The sequence below is a fragment of the Lipotes vexillifer genome, unplaced genomic scaffold, assembly GCF_000442215.2.
Source record: "Lipotes vexillifer unplaced genomic scaffold, Lipotes_vexillifer_v1.1 scaffold4, whole genome shotgun sequence".
NCBI lineage: Eukaryota > Metazoa > Chordata > Mammalia > Artiodactyla > Lipotidae > Lipotes > Lipotes vexillifer.
Window position 1 is genome coordinate 1,994,237 of NW_006785876.1, and position 19,688 is coordinate 2,013,924.

The 19,688-nt window shown below is 48.5% G+C and overlaps 1 protein-coding gene across 1 annotated transcript in view; it reads right to left on the reverse strand.

The window, feature by feature from the left end:
- Positions 1–7,846, reverse strand: part of LOC103089094 (molybdenum cofactor biosynthesis protein 1) — a 36,226-nt gene extending 28,380 nt beyond the window's left edge. The window contains exons 1-2 of the mRNA XM_007458181.1: positions 7,723–7,846; positions 282–408 (exon numbers count right to left, since the gene is read on the reverse strand). Of these exons, the coding sequence (XP_007458243.1) occupies positions 282–408; positions 7,723–7,845 (250 nt within the window). The 5' untranslated portion in view covers position 7,846. The remainder of the gene's footprint in view (positions 1–281; positions 409–7,722) is intronic.
- Positions 7,847–19,688: the final 11,842 nt, after the last annotated feature.

Below are 19,688 nucleotides of genomic sequence, written 5' to 3' on the forward strand. Positions count from 1 at the left end.
GATCCCAGGCCCACCTCAATCCTAAACCCAACAGCAATTCTGTTCTCCAACCTAATCCCAAGTAGAACCCAGCTTCCAGGATCATAAAACTCACCCTTGACCCCTACCTTGCCCCTGAACCCCACCTGGCAAGCAAGGAAGAAGGGCGGCTGGAGTTTTCTAGAAAGAGGAATGGGGAGGATTGAGAAGGATTCCTAGACAGGGGGTGATTTAGGGGCTACTACAGTAGAGGGACAGGAGCCACTACAGTAGAGGGACAGGAGCTCAGGAGGGCGACTCACATCTGAGGTTGCACTTCTCAGTGAGGGAGATCCGCAGGTAGCTGTGGCGCCGGCCGAAGCTGTCCGTGAGGAAGACAGAGAAGGGGGCTGCGTGCTCCCTCAGGAACCGCCTCCGTCCGGACGGCACCTACGACAACAGGGGCTGGGGCAGAGGTGCAAGGAGAGCCCACCTGGGGACAGCAAGCCCTCTCCCCTCGACCATCCCCTCCCTCCTCTCTGACACCCGCACACACTGCTAGCCTTTCCATCCACATGGGCTCCGCAGTCCTGGGGGTCTGGTATTCTCCTGTTATTCACAGGTTGGGAAACAGGCCTGGAGGGAAGGACCTGCCCCTCCAAGGTCCCACACTCGGCCCCAGGGTGGAGGACCCCTGCAGGGGTGCATCTGCCTATCAGCTGGGCAGCAAGGCACAGGGAAGAGCACTAAGCCCCAGCTGGGCCCCACCTTCTCCCTGCTACCCCTCCCTCAAAGGAAGCCTATCCGGGAACAGCCATCTCTAGCACCTCTTGGATGGGTCACTGGGAGGGCAGGTGCCATTTGGCACCTGGCAACCATGCCACCAGACAAGCATGTCCAGAAAGGAGGAGGGAGACAGCAGGTAGCTGAGAGGGAAGGTGGCCTGGGACACGGAAGCCACTTGTCCAACCCAGCCCTCCCACTCCTTACCTTGAGCTCGAAACAAAGTCACTCACTGTGAGGGAGGGGGTGTCACACAAGCTCCCGCCCCCTTGCGGATGGGGGGCTCTCTGGGGCCTCCTCAACACCCAGGAGGACCCAACAGGCCACACCCCCAGGAGCAGCCGGGGGCCACGCCCAGCTGGGGAGGGTAAACCCATGGGGAAGGCTCCCCTCCCACAGAAGACCTTGGGGGTAAGACAGCACACTAGGGGGACCCACAGAGGGAATGAGGCGGTTCCAGGAAGGGAGAATGCAGGTGCCAGGATGGCCACCACACTAACCCCGTGCCCAGATTGCTTTAGTCCTTATCCTTCACCCACCCGTGGCCAGAAGAAAGGACTAAGGACCCACTGTTTGGGGTATAAGGGGAGGAGATGGCCTGAGGCTCCCGGCAAGGCCCAAACTCATCCTGGGGAGAGAAAGGAGGCAGCCAACCTCACCCTTTCCTGAATCTGAACTAGTCTGTGCTCTCTCCCCTCCCCCATCCCCCCATTTAGAACACAGCCCTGCGTCATGACATGCTGATGAGATAACTGCTCCACAGAGGTTAAGAGTTTGCAAGGCATCTTAAGGTTTCCAAAGAATGTTCTCTGTTCCATCCCCACACCTAAAGGGATTATTATAACCAACTCTTGAATGGGGTCCAAGAACACCCCTGGCAGAACCAGGATGCAAATCCAGGTCTTCTGATTCCAAGTTCTAAATTCCTTCCCCTAGTTGCATAGGGTGTGTCCAAGAAGGTACACGGGATGGTACATAGGGCGGGGAGAAATCATTTCTCTAGAATCTTTAAAACAGAGAAATCATGACTGTGGTGGTCATCCGTGAGGTCTATGGATAAGGCTCTGGACTGGGGACACACTGGGAAAGTTCTCTAATTCCTCCAGGCCTGCTCTCCCAGCCGTTAAATAAGTACACAGTTGTGGGCTAAGGTTGTCTTGCTGTGAAGGAGGGGGCTAGTCAGGACACTGGTAGGGAAACCCCCAGGATTCTCATGATCTTGTAACCTAAAGAAAGCAGGCCTCCAGCCCTCCTGAGGTCCAAGAAGAAGAAACATTTACTTCAGAGACCTCCTCAGCCCTGGCTACATGTTAGAACCATCTGGGGAGTTGAAGAAAAAAATTCTACTGGAGACCAGCTGAATTCAGATCTCCAGATGCTGTGTGCTTCACCTCTCCAGGTGATTCTAATGTATAGTCAAGGGCCACTGACTGACTCAGGAGGTAGAAGGGATAGGAGAGCAGGGGGTGCTTCATGATTTTCCTGGGTCCATAAAACTGACCTTGCTCTGCCCGCCCCAAGAGCAGTTTCCCACATCCTCTAAGAAACCCTGCTCACAGTCCCGTGACGAGAAAGTAGCCGTCATTTCTCTGAACTGCAGTCTGAAATAATAACAACAGTGTTCCTCCTTCCCTACTCACCCCACTGCCTTTCCACCAGTACCTTTGGGGATGGGTCAGGGACACTTCAGAATCACGTGTCCCATCCCGGGACTTCCCTGGTGGCGCAGTGGTTAAGAATCGCCTGCCAATGCAGGGGTCACGGGTTCGAGCCCTGGTCCGGGAAGATCCCACATGCCGCGGAGCAACTAAGCCCGTGTGCCACAACTACTGAGCCTGCGGTCTAGAGCCCGCAAGCCAAAACTGAGCCCACACGCCACAACTACTGAAGCCCATGCGCCTAGAGCCCGTGCTCTGCAACAAGAGAAGCCACGGCAATGAGAAGCCCATGCACTGCAACGAAGAGTAGCCCCAGCTCGCCGCAACTAGAGAAAGCCCACGCACAGCAACAAAGACCCAACGCAGCCAAAAAAATAAATAAAATAAATTTATTTAAAAAAAAAAAAAGAGGGCTTCCCTGGTGGCACAGTGGTTGAGAGTCTGCCTGCCGATGCAGGGGACACGGGTTCGTGCCCCGCGGGGTCCGGGAAGATCCCACATGCCGCAGAGTGGCTGGACCCGTGAGCCATGGCCGCTGAGCCTGCGCGTGTGCTCCGCAACGGGAGAGGCCCGCGTACCGCAAAAAAAAAAAAAAAGAGTCCCATCCCCATTGGCCACCACAGTCCAGGAGCTCTGACACGTGGGAATCAGCAGCTATTCACAATTCAGTGACTTGTTAGTCCCCCCAGACCTCACCTCTTCACTTGCCAAGATGCCCTCCTCACCCTAATCTTCACATCCTGGGAGAGGTGGCTGGGTGAGGGAGGAGCGAAAATAAAGCCGGGAATAGGGAGCAAGTGAGAGGACTCAGGAGCATGACTCAGCAGAAAGCGGAGAGGGAGCCGAGGAATGGGGCAACCCAGAATGGAATTAGGCCCCCACGGGAGGGGAGGCCAGATTTCACTTTTGAGACCTGGAGTGACCTTATCTAGATTCGTTCAGACTCTGTATAGCCAGTAGCTGACGCAGCCACCTAAACACACACACACACACCTGACGCAGCCTCCTAAACACTCCCTCGCCCTCGCCCTCGCCCTCGCCCTCTCGCCCTCTCTCTTGCAAACTCCTCAGCTGGGTATTAACACACCTCATCCCTGCCTCCTCCTCCAGCACTGCATATGCCCTACTTTCCTTCTTCCATTTTTTTTCTTCCCTTTAAACTCCCTGGAGGAAAAAATATCAGCACCAGTCAAAGGAGTCCAGAATCCTGGGAGAATTACTGGGCAGATGAGACGGCAGTGTCTCTCGCCCAGGCGGGGCTAGGACATGTCAGAAGTAGAACATCCTTAGGTGCTCATATTCTCCGGCCCCGGCCTGGACCAGGCTGTTTCCCCTGGGTGGGAAGCCTTCCTGCCTGACTCTGTTTCCCAGTGTCATAGCAGGTGTCGAACCGCTGTGTCAGTGAACAGACAGGCAGGTCCCTAATCCAGAGGGAAAGGTGGTGCGTCGAAAACCCAGTTACACTGGGGTTGCCATTCATTTCTAGGCTGGTCTCTACTGTCAAAATGGTTTAGCCTCGTACAGTGGTTCTCAGCTTTTGTTACACATTAAAATCACCTGAAGACCTTCTAAGACGTGCTGATGCCAGAGCCCCAGCCCAAAGATTCGGACTCAGCTGCTCTCTGGGATGGGGCCCTAGTGGTTTATCTGTAGCCCAGGCTGAGAACCACTGGCCCTGCCACACCAGGACCCAGTGCCATTTTAATCCGGGGTGATTGCGGTTCTGAGCATAGGCTTTGGGAGCAGGTAAACTTGAATTAGAAGCCTGGCTCTGTTACCAACTAGCTGTAAAGCTAGTTGCTTACCATTCTCTAAGCCTTAGCTTCCTCGTCCATAAAGTGTGGAAAATGATCCTACCTATCTCAGCGGGAGGAGTTCCTGTCACACAGTAGGTGTTCAGGAAGTGACTGCTCCCATTCTCTCAATCTAACTCCTACTTACAAATATCCATTCATCATGTATCCATGGAGGGGCACTGTGTGTGTGTGTGCTGTGACTAGTTTTCCCACTCTTGTCAGCTTCCCTCGTCTTGCAAAGCCCTACTTAATGGCAGAGGGCCCAAGGCTGGGGTTTCGGACCTGCTGTCACACCACTCAAAGCAGGACACGTGGGGTCTGAGCTTCCCGAGAACCACAGATACTAGTGCCCCAACCAGGAACTAGGCAGCCTACCACATGCTACTGGTTATATCTTGTCTACCAACCCAGTGCAGACTGGGATGAAGTGGTGGGGAAGAGGGGTAGGAAGGAGTTAGTTAAGGGAGGGACCCTGCCCTCAAAGTGCCTTCTCTAATATTCACTAACCTTGGGCCTTTGATCTGAGTGATAAAGGCCAACCCCCAAACAGCTCTGGAGTGTACACACTAGAAGAGCAGGAGAAGAGCCCAGGCCAAACCCAAATATCAGTGGCCCTGATTTACCTGCTCTTTGGGAGGATGTATACCCAGAGGGTGGCTCAAAATTAATCTCTATTAAATAAGGGGACCTGGCAAAGTGCCCAGCCCCAGGCTTTGACCTCCGTTCCCCCTCCAGCCCCACCCTAAGTGTGAGGTCTTCACACCTGTGGCTCCCGGCAAGGATAAGTCACACTTCACTGAAACAAAGCTGTTGAGGAGCTGGGCAGGTTGGAAGTCCAGGCAGCCCCCTGAAAGGTCTCCTTTCCTTCCACGTGTGACTGCCCTGCCCCGGCCCTCCTCATGTACCAGTCCCTTCCTGCACAGCCCTCTCCCATGTTGTGTTCTCTCCAGCCCCCTGAACAGCTGGGTGCCTTTGCCTGGCACAGAGTCATCCTTTCCCCTGCCCCTGCCCCAAGGAAGCAGGACCAGGACCTGAGGCCAGCCCCTTGTCATGCCAACAAAGCCTGCACGGAGCCTGAGAGGGAGAAAGAAGGGCGTAGTGCTTGCAACTGGGGGAAGCCCTCTGTCTTGCTGCCCCAACCAGGCCGGAGGGAGCTGTCTCCCCTACCCGCCTGCCCTTTCCACCTGCAGAAGCTCCTCGATCTGCCCCGGGACAAAGCCTAATGCCCCCATCCACTGTCCTCACAGCCAGCTCCCTCCCCTCACTGCACATCTCTCCCACACCTACACCCCGACACACAGACAACACCCAGGGGCTTTCCCCGTCTCTCCAAGCACTTGCCATCTCAAACCAGACCTCAGGGCCCCGCGTAGGGTATGGGGAAAGGCACCCTACAGGAAGGGAAGGGAGGACAGGGCTTCCAGATGCCCCCACTCCTGCTCCTGCCAACTGGCAAGCTCGGTGGATTGGTTGAACATACCTCTGAGATTCTCCTAAGGACACTCTGTGCCCTCCCCCACTGCGTACAGATGGGCTAGTCCATCCCACTGGTTTTAAAGACAGGAAGAGAGGGGAAGAGACAGGCCCAGGAGCCAGGTCAAACTGGGGGCAAAGCGAGCATGAAAGCTTGGGGCTCCCTGTCCAGTGCTCTGTCACGTGCACCCTCACCAGATCTGTTTCAAACAGCCAAAAAATACCTGCTAACTCTACTGCCTGCAGAGCACCGGATAAGCACTGTACTGAGAAAGGCAGGGGAGCACCCAGCACCCAAGGAGCAACCTGTCTGCTGAGGATAACCGTGGTGGGGAATGTCCAGGGTGAGAGGTCTGTGATCAGATAGTTGACAGAATGACTATCCTGAGTGTCCAGGTGGGAGGGGACTTAGGGGACACAGTATGTGGCAGTGGCGGCAAGCATAATTACAACAAACGTGCAATACACGTGCACAGCACGTACATGTGCCAGGTTTTGTTCTAAGTACATATATATATAAATTATGTTAACTCCTTTAAGCCCTATGAAGTAGACGCTGTTATTCCCATTTTACAGAGGAGAACACTGAGGCACTGAGAAGACTTGCTCAAGTTCACACACCTAATAAGTGGTAGGGCTGGGATTCAAACCGAGGCATCCTGAGTCCACCTTCTTACCTGCTAACTCTACCTGCCCTCATGGTGTAAAGGAAAGGGTAAGAGCAGCCTCTCTTCTGCTCTCCCCACAGAAAAGAAGCAGGAGCCCAAGTGCTAGAGTTTGAGCTCCGGTTCCCTTACTTTACAGCTCAGGGACTCCAGGGAAGTTAACTTCCATGAGCACCCTCACCTGAAAATACAAACTCTACTCACTTCACATGGTTTATTGTGAGGACTGAGAGAGACCACGAATGAAGCCACTTAGCACAGGATGAAAGGTACAAAGTAAATTAGGGGCAAGGGGGAGAAGAAACTTCCCTTTTCCTGAATTCTTTAGAGATCTCTCATCTTTGCTTTCCCATTTTTCCCTCCACAAAGTTCAGAGTTCAAGGATACTGACAAACTTCTCCACCTCCCAGAAATGGGATCTGCTTATCTGAGGATCCCGCGGGTGGGGGGAAGCGGGGATCAGATCTGGGGAAAGCAAGTCAGGCTCAGGCCCTCCCCTTGATTGAGCAACAGCAGATGCATGATCTGATGAATCCCAGAACTTGAAGCCCTGAGCCAGGAGGTGGGAAATGAATGACCAGATCAGCCTAGAAAAGGTGTCACCAAAAAAGAGATGCTTCTCCCCACATGATTCCCTGACGACATGGACAAAACAAATTTAAAACTTCTTATGCTGGAAGCCCCTCTGAGATGCTGTTAAGGACTGAGGGGGGCTATCCCAACCCTAAAGAGATAGCGGAGTCCCTAACCTGCAAGAGCCCAGGTCCTGACTCCATTCTGCTCTAGAAAGAGACTGAACCCTCCTAAGGGAAATGAAGATGAAACAAAAAGAGTCAGTGAAGGACGGGTCACACAACCCTGTGACTACAAAGTGACAACTGACTACTGGCAGCACCAAGGTGACATTTTTAGTCAGTGCCACACTATGAAGTGGGGTGTCACAAAAACACCTGATCACACACAACCTCCACTGGGGGGCAGGGAGGAAAATGTTTAAAGAAGAGGCTGGGTGTGAGGCAGGGCTGAAAGGGGTACTAATAATATCTCATTTGTCCCAGAGTCCTGCCGCCTGCTCCCCCACCTCTAGGAGTCACTCAGACCTGGAAGGGGGTTGCACGGATGGGTGGACAGGGAGGTTTTTAAGCCAGACCCCAAGGAGCGCCCCACCCCGCCACCCCTCGTTGGGATACCGGGTGAGACTGGGCAGTCTATCTAGAAAACATCATTCCACTCCTCTCCCCACCACTAAATAAGCGCTGAGGAGTCCCTCGCAGAGGCGCACACCCCTCTCAGAAGCAGCTACCGCGGACGGGCCGGGGTGCTTCTGGGCATAAGGTGCAGCTGCCAGGTCACCCCCTCCCCAAGAAAGTGTGGATACGGGAGGCTCACCTCCACGGCAGGTTGGGAGGGCTCCCCGGGGTGTGGCTGCGTCACCAGAGCGCCCGAGCTGCAGCTCCGGACGCTGGACCTCAGGACCGGCCGCAGCATCCGGGACACTGGTTGGGCCGCCATGAAGCCTGTCCGGCAAGGCGAGACTACACTGGGTAGCCGGCTTCGGGAGCACGCTAGCCCGGGACTCGCTGCCCCAGGTCCTCCCGGCAGGGGCGTGGTGGGGGCGGGGCCACACCAGCCAATCGGTGAGGGTGCCATGCCGCGCGGCCTTCTGGGAGTTGTAGTCCACACCCTCTGCTCCTATCCCAGGAGGCTAAGTGTTCTAGGCCTTGCAAAGCACAAGTTCAAACTCACCCAAAGATCTTCAGTCTTTTCCTACAGGCAGCTGTGGACTTTGTGCCAGTCACACCACGACCTAAGTGCTTTAGGGCCAGGTGAATGAAATTTAAGGAGGTACCAAAAAAGTGGGTTATCAAGATAAATATATATATATATATTTTTTTTTTTTTTTTTTTTTTTTTTTGTTGGGGCGCTCCCTTGTTTGGTGCCCGGAGACTCTCCAAGATCAGGAGGTAGGTGTGACCCAGGATCCTTTCAAATGACTGCTTCTGTTCTGATTCTCGGGTAATGTGGGATTTTGTGAGCATCATTATTTTTTTTGGGGGGGGGGTACACGTGCTTTGCACCGTTGTGGCCTCTCCTGTTGCTGAGCACAGGCTCCGGACGTGCAGGCTCAGCGTCCATGGCTCATGGGCCCAGCCGCTCCGCGGCACGTGGGATCTTCCCGGACCCGGGGCACGAACCTGTGTCCCCTGCATCGGCAGACGGACTCTCAACCACTGCGCCACCAGGAAAGCCCAAGATAAATAATATTTTAATGCAATATTTTAAAAAGTCAGGGACTTCCCTGGTGGCGCAGTGGTTAAGAATCAGCCTGCCAGTGCAGGGCATACGGTTCGAGCCTTGGTCTGGGAAGATGCCACATGCCGCTGAGCAACAAAACTACTGAGCCTGTGCTCTAGAGCCCAACTCCTGAGCCCCAGCTCCTGAGCCCACATGCCACCGCTACTGAAGCCCAGGCACCTAGAGCCTGTGCTCTGCAGCAAGAGAAGCCACTGCAATAAGAAGCCCGCACACTGCAACGAAGAGCAGCTCCAGCTCACCGCAACTAGAGAAAGCCCCTGTACAGCAACGAAGATGCCACACAGCCAAAAAATAAATAAATAAAAATTTAAAAAATAAAAAAAAATCAGAATCAATGCAAAACAATCCATAATAAACAAAATATCAATATTTTATATAAAAACAATAACTGATCCTGCATGTTTACGACTTACCTAACTCCTTTCACTGTTGTCTAGGCCCTGATTGGAGGATGGTCAGCTCCCTCCTTCAAGATACACTTCTCCAGGGACTTCCTTGGCAGTCCAGTGGTTAACACTCTGCACTTCCACCGCAGGGGCTGTGGGTTCCATTTCTGGTAGGGGAACTGAGATCCCACATGCTTTTTTTTAACCAAAAAAGTTAAAAAAAAAAAAAAAAAAAAAAAAAAAAAAAAGATGCACTTCTCCAACTGTGCCCCCAAAGGAAGCTAACAATCTTGGCCTCTCTGTTTAAAAAAGTACGTAGCAAGAAGTCATAAAATGAGTGGATATCATCTTTGGAATGCTTCCTACACACCAAACACCATGCTAATGACATGGAGGAACCTTAAATGCATATCACTTAATACTTACAATAATCCTACAGTTACTAGAATGTCAATTTTGCAACTTAGGAAACAGAAGCTTAGAGAGGTTGGGTAATTTTCCCAAAGTCACCTGGCTGATAGGTGGCAAAACTAGGGTTTAAACCCAGGACAATATGATTCCTAAAGTCAAGATTCAGTATGTATCAGGAATTGGGAGGGGTGGGGGGTGTCCCTTTCTCTCTCTCAAAAACAAAGAGCTATAATCTTTAAGGTTTTTCATGGAATGCACACTCAGTAATGAGTCTACGTACTAAGAATCTTATGCTCAAATAGGCCTATCTGTTGTATCCAAAACTATCACCATGGAATTGCAAGAACGAAACGCTGAATAACATCATGGGAAACTCACCTTTAGTCTGATGCTAAAATCGTAGCTTTTCTGAAAGTCTCATTGCATTTGTACAAGTCAGTTGTAGTCAGTTATCTTTTCCTTTCCACTAGTCTATCAATTCTTCAAGACTAGGATCTACATCCTTATTTCCTAATATACACTTGGCAGATAGTATCTTTCAGTCAAAGTTCAGACAATACATGCAGGGGATGAGAGTGTGTCTGAGTACATTTGAGACAGTAGAACAGGCCTCACAGAAGTCTATGCGCAAAGGGCCCGAGGACCATGGAGGACTGTTCAAGCTCTGTCCATGGCTAAGCTGGAGGCCTGTCTTCCCTCCCCAACCCCCTATCCAAAAGGATCCAGGACAAAACTTGGAAACAACCAAGATGTCCTTCAATAGGTAAATGGGTTAATAAATTGTGGTACAAGTAGACAATGCAATATTATTTCAGTGCTAAAAAGAAATGAGACATCAAGCCATGAAAAGATATGGAGGAACCTTAAATGCATATCACTAAGTGAAAGACGCCAATCTGAAAAGGCTCCCTACCGTATGATTCCAATTACATGACATTCTGGAAAAGGCAACACCATGGAGACAGGAAAAAAATCAGTGGTTGCCAGGGCTTAGTGGAAAGGGATGAATAGGTGGAGCACAGAGGACTTTTAGGACAGTGAAGCTACTCTTCGTAATATCACAGTGATTGTGCAGATCATTATTCATTTGTCCAAACACACAGAAGGTACAACACCAAGAATGAACCCAATTGTAAACTATGAACTTTGGGTAGTTGTGTTGTGTCAATGTAGGTTCATCAGTTGTAACAAATGTACCACCCTCGTGTGGGATGTTGATAGCCAAGAAGGCTGTACATGTGTGGAGGCAGGGAGTATGTGGGAAATCTCTGTAGCTTTTTCTTAATTTTTCTGGAACCTAAAACTTCTTTAAAAAATAAAGCCTTTATTTAAAACAATCCAGGATTGGTTTTCTGGGCATATGCCCGTCAGTGCCTCTCTCTCATAATAGGAGCCTCAAGTATCCAGCCCTCTATACTCATTCAGATACATCCTCATTCCATCAGTAGCTGTGGACTCTCTTTGCAAATTTAGGCATTTTAATTAAGCAATGAAATTTTTAAAAGTTTTAGAAAATATTCTTTCAACAATTCCTATAATTTCTCCTCTTTTGGACCTTGTTCATGATGTTCTCCATTTGCCTCTCCAGACCCACTCCCTGACCCTCCCCACCCTGCTCTGGGGACTAGGACATTGACGTCTACCAACTGCTTGGATGGCATCATCCAGGCACCCTTGTCTCTGGTTTCCAGATGGAACTGGCTAGTAGGAGGCACAGGCAAGAGATTAGGGAGCAGAAAGAGAAGTCAGAGTATTTATTTCTCCTGCCAGTTTTGCTGTTGTTTGGCACTGACTATGCTTTTCTACAACTGTACTTGGCATTGCATGGCCCTTCTACCATGAGTCCAGCTCTCATCAGGTCCAACAACACCATTTCTAGCCATTACCCTTCAGGTTGGGTGGGGTTGGCTTTCCTCTGTTGATGGTCACAGATGCCTCAATATCGGTGGGCACTCTTAACTCTGCCCACACCTCAAAAAATGGTCCCTTCAAAAACTCCACCTAAGTGTACTGTCTGTTTCTTGCTGGTTCCATGACTGATAAAGGATTCAAGGACTTCTCCCTCCATTAGTACCCTAGATTCACCCTTGCTGACAGTGGTAATTACAACAGAGTAACGACACTGCGTCACCAGGGAAGTCCCTGTGCCTCACCTTATATTTAATAATCCAGCAAAATCCTATTTAATTGATTTTTCACAACCACCATCCTCTGCAGTACATGAGACAGGCCCGTTTACATTTGAAAACCCAAGAAGTTATTTGCCCAAGGTTAGGCAGTGAACTTGCCAGTGAGGATAGGCAGCCAGATCTTCCTGCTGCCAAGCCAGGCCTCTTCCCAGTCTAGCACCTGTCTTATTCACAGACGCTTGCCCCTCCTTGACTGCTCTAGCAAGGGAACATGTCACATGCAGTGTTCTCAGGCCAGCCAATTTTGGCTGTGTCCCAAACGAGCAGGAAACAGCTTCTGAGGTGTTTCTAGAAATATCAGCCTTTGATACTCTTTGTTTCATTTCTCCACCCCGATAATTACCCCAACTTAATTTAATAAGCAGCAATCATATAATCCAGACAGTGGGACTTGATTTTGCTTGCAGAAAAAGCAGGTTTGAGTAAGTGGATCTGATCGTCTTCGGGGAATTAAAGGCTGTTTTCTAATTCAAAGGAGGAACAAAGAGGGAGTTGCTTTCTTTTAAATACATGGACCTTAACATAGTGAACTCCAACTCTGCAGATCTGAGTAGAATAAAGTCACGTGTAATATCATCCCTTGCCTCCTAGGCTGGTGGGAGGGAAATCAGAGTCAGAGGGGTAGATGTCCAGACCTCTCTTTCATCCTGCCCTCTGCTCCCCTGCCAGTGTTTTCCATGGATAGAAACCAAAGAGAAGCCCGAGGGCAAGGGAGTCCATGGAATCAACGACTAACAGCAGAGAACGGGGCAAAAAGAGGTGGAAAATGATCCCAGGTAAGGGTGGAGCAAATGGAGAACAAACAACCCAGAATTCTACTAATACAGATATCAAGGGGCATTCCTTTCCTGTAATGGGGCCAGGCAATATCTTTAAAGAAATAGTAACTCACAGGAGGAATTCATACTTATTAATTACCCATTGCTGTGTAACAAGCTACCCCAAGTGTAGTGGCTTGAAACAAACATTTTCTCACACAGTTTCTGAGGATCAGGACTCCGGCAGTGGCCAGCAGTGTGGTTCTGGCTTCGGTATCCCATGAGATTGCAGCCAAGATACCCACAAGAGCTGCAGTCAAGCTTCAACTGGGGGTGGAGGGTCCGAGTCCAAGACGGCTCACTCACATGGCTGTTGGCTGGAGGCCTCAGTTCCTCACTGGCTGTTAGCAGGAGGTGTCTGTTCCTGGTCTTGTGGGCCTCTTCAAAGAGCTACTCACAACATGGTAACTGGATTCTCCCAGAGTGAGTGATTCAAGAGAGAACAAGGGGGAAGCCACTTGCCTTTCACAAACTGCCCCCAAAAGCCTATTACCATCACATTTGCCACATTCCATTTGCTAATGTTCCTAAATTCAGCCCGCATTGAAGGGGAAGGGAACTCGGTTCCACCTTTTGAAGTGAGGAATATTTAAGAATTTATGGACTGATTTTGAGCCACCATACGCTCAGAAGGCGATTCGGAGGAGAAAGAGTTCAGAGTGATCTCACAATAGTGATGAAGGGCCATCTTTACCTATATGCCTTCTGCAATATAAGCCCTCTGAGGGTTGGTGCCAAATCTAAGTCATCTGTAATCACAGCACCTAGCACAGTGTTTAATGCACAATAACCTCCCAATAAATGTGCATTAAATAATACACTCTATATCTTTGACTTGCCTTTCCAGCAAGGTGTCTATGTCAGTCAGATTGAGCTAGATTGTGCTGTTGTAACAAACAACTCCAACATTACAATGGCTGAAAACCACAAATGTTTCTCATGTGTGTTACATGTCCAGCAAGGGTTAGCTTGGAATTGTTTCCCATCAGTGTCATCCTCACTCTGAGCCCCAAGCTAATGGGGCAGCTAATATCCACACAGAACGTTAGCTCATTGCAGCTCTATTTACAATAGCCAGGACATGGAAGCAACCTAAGTGTCCATCAGCAGATGAATAGATAAAGAAGATGTGGCACATATATACAATGGAATATTACTCAGCCATAAAAAGAAATGAAACTGAGTTATTTGTAGTGAGGTGGATGGATCTAGAGACTGTAATACAGAGTGAAGTAAGTCAGAAAGAGAAAAACAAATACCATAGGCTAACACATATATATGGAATCCAAAAAAAAAAAAAAGGTTCTGAAGAACATAGGGGCAGGACAGGAATAAAGACACAGACGTAGAGAATGGATTTGAGGACACAGCAAGGGGGAAGGGTAAGCTGGGACGAAGTGAGAGAGTGGCATGGACTTATATACACTACCAAATGTAAAACAGATAGCTAGTAGGAAGCAGCCTCATAACACAGGGAGATCAGCTTGGTGCTTTGTGTCCATCTAGAGGGGTGGGATAGGGAGGGTGGGAGGGAGACGCAAGAGGGAGGAGATATGGGGATACATGTATATGTATGGCTGATTTACTGTGTCGTACAGCAGAGACTAACACATCATTGTAAAGCAATTATACTCGAATAAAGATGTTAAAAATAAATAAACAAATAAATAAATAAAGAGGGAAGGCGTGTGCAAAAGAGCAAACCGGTGCTTAGAGCTTCCTTCTGAAATGCCACACATCACTCTCCTCAAGCAAGTCATGTGGCCACATCTAATTTCAAAGGGACGAGAAGCTTAGCCCTCTGCCAGAGAGGGGAAGCAGATATTGGTGAACAATAAAAATCTTACCAAGGGAACAAACTTCTCCTTGTGCTTTAATGTATCATGCAGGTTCTTCTAGTCCCCTGGACAACTCTCCCCTTTATTCATCCCTGTGGGTTGCACTGCATACTGAAACCAGCCACGGCGGTTTTGTGTCTACACATGTCACCATAGTCCCAGAGCCATGAAGTGCTGACTCCAGCATTCAGTTGTCTGTCATTAGCAAAATTAGGAGGAAGAGAGTTTGTAATAAGTCTTTAATTCAGTGGTTCTCAAAATGTGGGTTTCCGAGGTCAACTGTTTTCTTACTAATACTAAGATATATAATACTTAGATACTCCCTGCCTGTTCTACTCTCATGCTACTATGACTGTACAGAGGAATTTTACACAGGCTATCCAATTGGATTTCAAAACGGATTGAATGCAAAAGTAGGTATGAGAATCCAGCTGCCTTCTGTGAAACTTGACATCAAAGAAATTTGCAAAAAGGCAACACAATGCCACCTTTCTCCCTAATTTTTGGAAAACATAATTATTTTATTTAAAGTGTTTATAATAGGTATTGACTTTGTTAATTTTAAATCAGTTAAATATTTTAAAATTTCTCAGTCTTTATTTCTAATATGATAAATATAAATTAAACAAATTGACATAGTAAATATATATTAAATAGACATAACACACATAAGCAAAAATTCTATGGGGTCTTTGGTACTTTTAAAGAGTAGAAAGGGTTCTTGAAAAAAAGTCTGAGAACCGCTGCCGTAACGTAGACCCCCTCATCTTTTACAGACCCAGAGCCATCCTAATAGTGCTTTATAATTGCTCTCTGATCACATTATCTTCCCTAAACCATAAAAAACACACAAGAAACATAAATTCATGCCAATTCCCTTATTTCCCCGGGCTCCTGGTGGGCTACCTGTTTTGCGAAGGGGTTGGTGGAGGGATGATCGTTTCAGGGGGTTCCTCCCTAGCAGACCAAGTTCAATGCAGGAGCCCCACACTGGGAACCAAACCCACATTTCAGGTGTAACCTCTGCGATTTAGTCATTTTCTTTTGGTTTGGTTCAGGTTCCTCATCAGTTAGAAATCATAAACAGGTCTTCAGTTTTATTGGGATTGAATCATATAATGCATAAGCAAGTGCTCTATTGTTTTTATGATATTGTTTGGGAGCAAGGAGTGCCTTACTAGGTTACCAAAACCATCCTTGCCCCACATGAAAGAGCTTAGAGAGATTGATTGCATCGGGTTCATTAAGCCTCCAGGGGAGCTTTTATTAGAATTAGGTAACCCCCATGAAGAATTTGTGGGTCCATTATAAACCATGAATACCTCAAAGCAAATTAGCTTAGCTGCTTTCCAAGAACAGGTCGCTGAGAGCAATAATGGGAAATGAGGTAGGTACAATAATGAGTTGGGAAGATTGAGGAGGGATTGCCAAAAAGGATGGGTCCCAACAGCACCCCGACTACAAGGGAGCCCTGGGACCTTCGGCATGTGGGAGAAGAGGAGGGCATGGGAGGGCATTGAGAACCCTCTTCTGAGACCTTCCCAGACCTTTTGTAGACTGGCCCTTCATCACTATTGTGAGATCACTCTGAACTCTTTCTCCTCCGAATCTCCTTCTGAGCGTATGGTGGCTCAAAATCAGTCCATAAATTCTTAAATATTCCTCACTTCAAAAGGTGGAACCGAGTTCCCTTCCCCTTCAATGCGGGCTGAATTTAGGAACGTTAGCAAATGGAATGTGGCAAATGTGATGGTAATAGGCTTTTGGGGGCAGTTTGTGAAAGGCAAGTGGCTTCCCCCTTGTTCTCTCTTGAATCACTCACTCTGGGAGAATCCAGTTACCATGTTGTGAGTAGCTCTTTGAAGAGGCCCACAAGACCAGGAACAGACACCTCCTGCTAACAGCCAGTGAGGAACTGAGGCCTCCAGCCAACAGCCATGTGAGTGAGCCGTCTTGGACTCGGACCCTCCACCCCCAGTTGAAGCTTGACTGCAGCTCTTGTGGGTATCTTGGCTGCAATCTCATGGGATACCGAAGCCAGAACCACACTGCTGGCCACTGCCGGAGTCCTGATCCTCAGAAACTGTGTGAGAAAATGTTTGTTTCAAGCCACTACACTTGGGGTAGCTTGTTACACAGCAATGGGTAATTAATAAGTATGAATTCCTCCTGTGAGTTACTATTTCTTTAAAGATATTGCCTGGCCCCATTACAGGAAAGGAATGCCCCTTGATATCTGTATTAGTAGAATTCTGGGTTGTTTGTTCTCCATTTGCTCCACCCTTACCTGGGATCATTTTCCACCTCTTTTTGCCCCGTTCTCTGCTGTTAGTCGTTGATTCCATGGACTCCCTTGCCCTCGGGCTTCTCTTTGGTTTCTATCCATGGAAAACACTGGCAGGGGAGCAGAGGGCAGGATGAAAGAGAGGTCTGGACATCTACCCCTCTGACTCTGATTTCCCTCCCACCAGCCTAGGAGGCAAGGGATGATATTACACGTGACTTTATTCTACTCAGATCTGCAGAGTTGGAGTTCACTATGTTAAGGTCCATGTATTTAAAAGAAAGCAACTCCCTCTTTGTTCCTCCTTTGAATTAGAAAACAGCCTTTAATTCCCCGAAGACGATCAGATCCACTTACTCAAACCTGCTTTTTCTGCAAGCAAAATCAAGTCCCACTGTCTGGATTATATGATTGCTGCTTATTAAATTAAGTTGGGGTAATTATCGGGGTGGAGAAATGAAACAAAGAGTATCAAAGGCTGATATTTCTAGAAACACCTCAGAAGCTGTTTCCTGCTCGTTTGGGACACAGCCAAAATTGGCTGGCCTGAGAACACTGCATGTGACATGTTCCCTTGCTAGAGCAGTCAAGGAGGGGCAAGCGTCTGTGAATAAGACAGGTGCTAGACTGGGAAGAGGCCTGGCTTGGCAGCAGGAAGATCTGGCTGCCTATCCTCACTGGCAAGTTCACTGCCTAACCTTGGGCAAATAACTTCTTGGGTTTTCAAATGTAAACGGGCCTGTCTCATGTACTGCAGAGGATGGTGGTTGTGAAAAATCAATTAAATAGGATTTTGCTGGATTATTAAATATAAGGTGAGGCACAGGGACTTCCCTGGTGGTACAGTGGTTAAGAATCCACCTGCCAATGCAGGCGACACAGGTTCGAGCCCTGGTCTGGGAAGATCCCACATGCCACAGAGCAATTATGCCCCTGCTCCACAACTATTGAGCCTGCACTCTAGAGACCAAGAGCCACAACTACTGAAGCCCGTGCACCCTAGAACCCGTTCTCTGCAACAAGAGAAGCCGCCGCAGTTCGAAGCCCACACATGGCAATGAAGAGTAGCCCCTGCTTGCCACAACTAGAGAAAGCCGGTGCACAGCAACAAAGACCCAATGCAGCCTTAAACAAACAAACAAACAAACAAACAAATAAATATATTTAAAAAAAACTGTTAGAAAAAAACGATGAGGCACAAAAAAGGTTAAGCAACTAGTCCAAGAACACACGGACAGTAAGTGGTGAAGCTGGGATTTGAACCCAGAAGTCTGGCTCTAGAATCTGTGCTCTTAAGCACTATGCCCTGTTGGTGGCCTTGACCCTGACCACATCCCTCAGATAGTCCCTTCAGTTAATTCCCTGAGTAACTCTTTAGAGCTCTCACCTCTTTCCTGCTGTAATTCTGTACTATAGTCTACTGTCTTTCACAATCTTACAAAAGACTCAAAAGGGACTGGGACATACTTAAAAACTGGGACTGGGACATACTTAAAAAACTAATTTTGAGTTAAAAGAACTTTATATTTTATATATATTTTATATAGAACTAGATTCTAGGTAAAGAAATTCTGTTCATTATAAATGAAAAAAAATTCCATTCCCTAGCTCTTTTCTAAAGAATATTATGAAGCTAACATGAATGATAACACAAGTCCAAAATCTCTTATATGAAGGCCTTGGGGCCAGATAGATTTTGAAATTTAAAATGTTTTGGAGTTTTGAAAAGTCTTATTTAATATATTATACATACTGTACGTGTATGCAAAAGTGTTTGAATATATTACATAACACAGGGTTTAGGAAAGCCTTCAGGAATCCAACAAATTTTCTGCAAGAAAACAGACATTCACACTACGCGGGATAGATAATGGTTATAAGTAGTTCATGTCAGTAGGTCAGGTTTTGTTGACAAATGAAGGATGGAAAAACTTTATTTTTCAGAAGTAGATTGGTTTTTGGAATTAGAGATAAAGGCTTGTGGACATGAGGTCATACAGAATCGGGCCAAAGCTAGTAAACCTAATAAACTGTCATCAGAGAGAGGAGTACACACTTCCCGCTTCTAGGTCTAGTTACTTCCTCAGGGAGGAGGATGGAGATTCCAGCTCTGTTGTCTCCCCAGGTCAAGATGAAAGAGATTTTTTTTTTCCCCTGGAGATTTGGTGCACTGGGGCTGTCCTTATGCTATGAAACACTGACCCTAAGAAAGAAATCAGAGTTTTTGCTTTTGGGGGTGGGGAGGGCTTCTGTTTGCACCTCCAGATCCCCTTCTCCATCTTTTCCACCTTGTTCCGGGCCTCAGAAGGCTGACCTGTAGAGGCGACCTGTGCCCTCTGGTTTCTGACTGGGTTTGTCCAGCGGGGAGTCCTGGCAGGAGATCAGGGCAAGGGAAGGACAGTGGCCGGGCGCTAGTCCCTCAGCTCCTGAGTGGCTGCCCTGGGATGGCCGTGTCCTTCAATTGCAGTCACAGCCTCTGTCAAGGTGTCCTCCCCATGTGGCTCTCTCCTTCCTGGGGTCGGTTATCCGTTCCCCCCTCCTTGTTCCTTCAGGCCTAGGAGGGGTTACCACTCTTCAAACACACACACACAGAGTCACCAGCTCCAGGATACTGCACTTTCCCTTGGGGTTTTCCTACACCTTTATGTTTATGATTTCCCTTTCCCATTTCTCAGCATTCGAAACTCCATGAACATGCATGCTTCTTCCCTGTGTGCTGTTACCCATGGGTCTATTTATTGAGACACAAGAAAGGCCCCCGGAAATGTGTGAGGGGCCGGGTGATCAGGCAAAGATATCAAGGGCGTGGTCATCCAGAGCAGACCCAAGATGGCAGGCATCCCATCATTCAGTTCACTCCCCATGGCCTCTGCAAGAATCGTTTTTCCTAAGAGATGACTCCTTGGTCATCTGGCTTTTCGTTCTTTGGCTGTCTTTCCCTCCCCCAGAGTGACTGTATTCAGAAGGCATGGATGTGTCCTCAGAGCTCTGCCTCTGCAGTACACTAGAAGGGAGACCTAACTCTGGGCAACTGGAGACTGTTCACAGGACTCACACCTCTACCAGCTTCCGGCACTGCCAGCCTCTTCCAGCCCTCCCTGTTCTACTCTTTC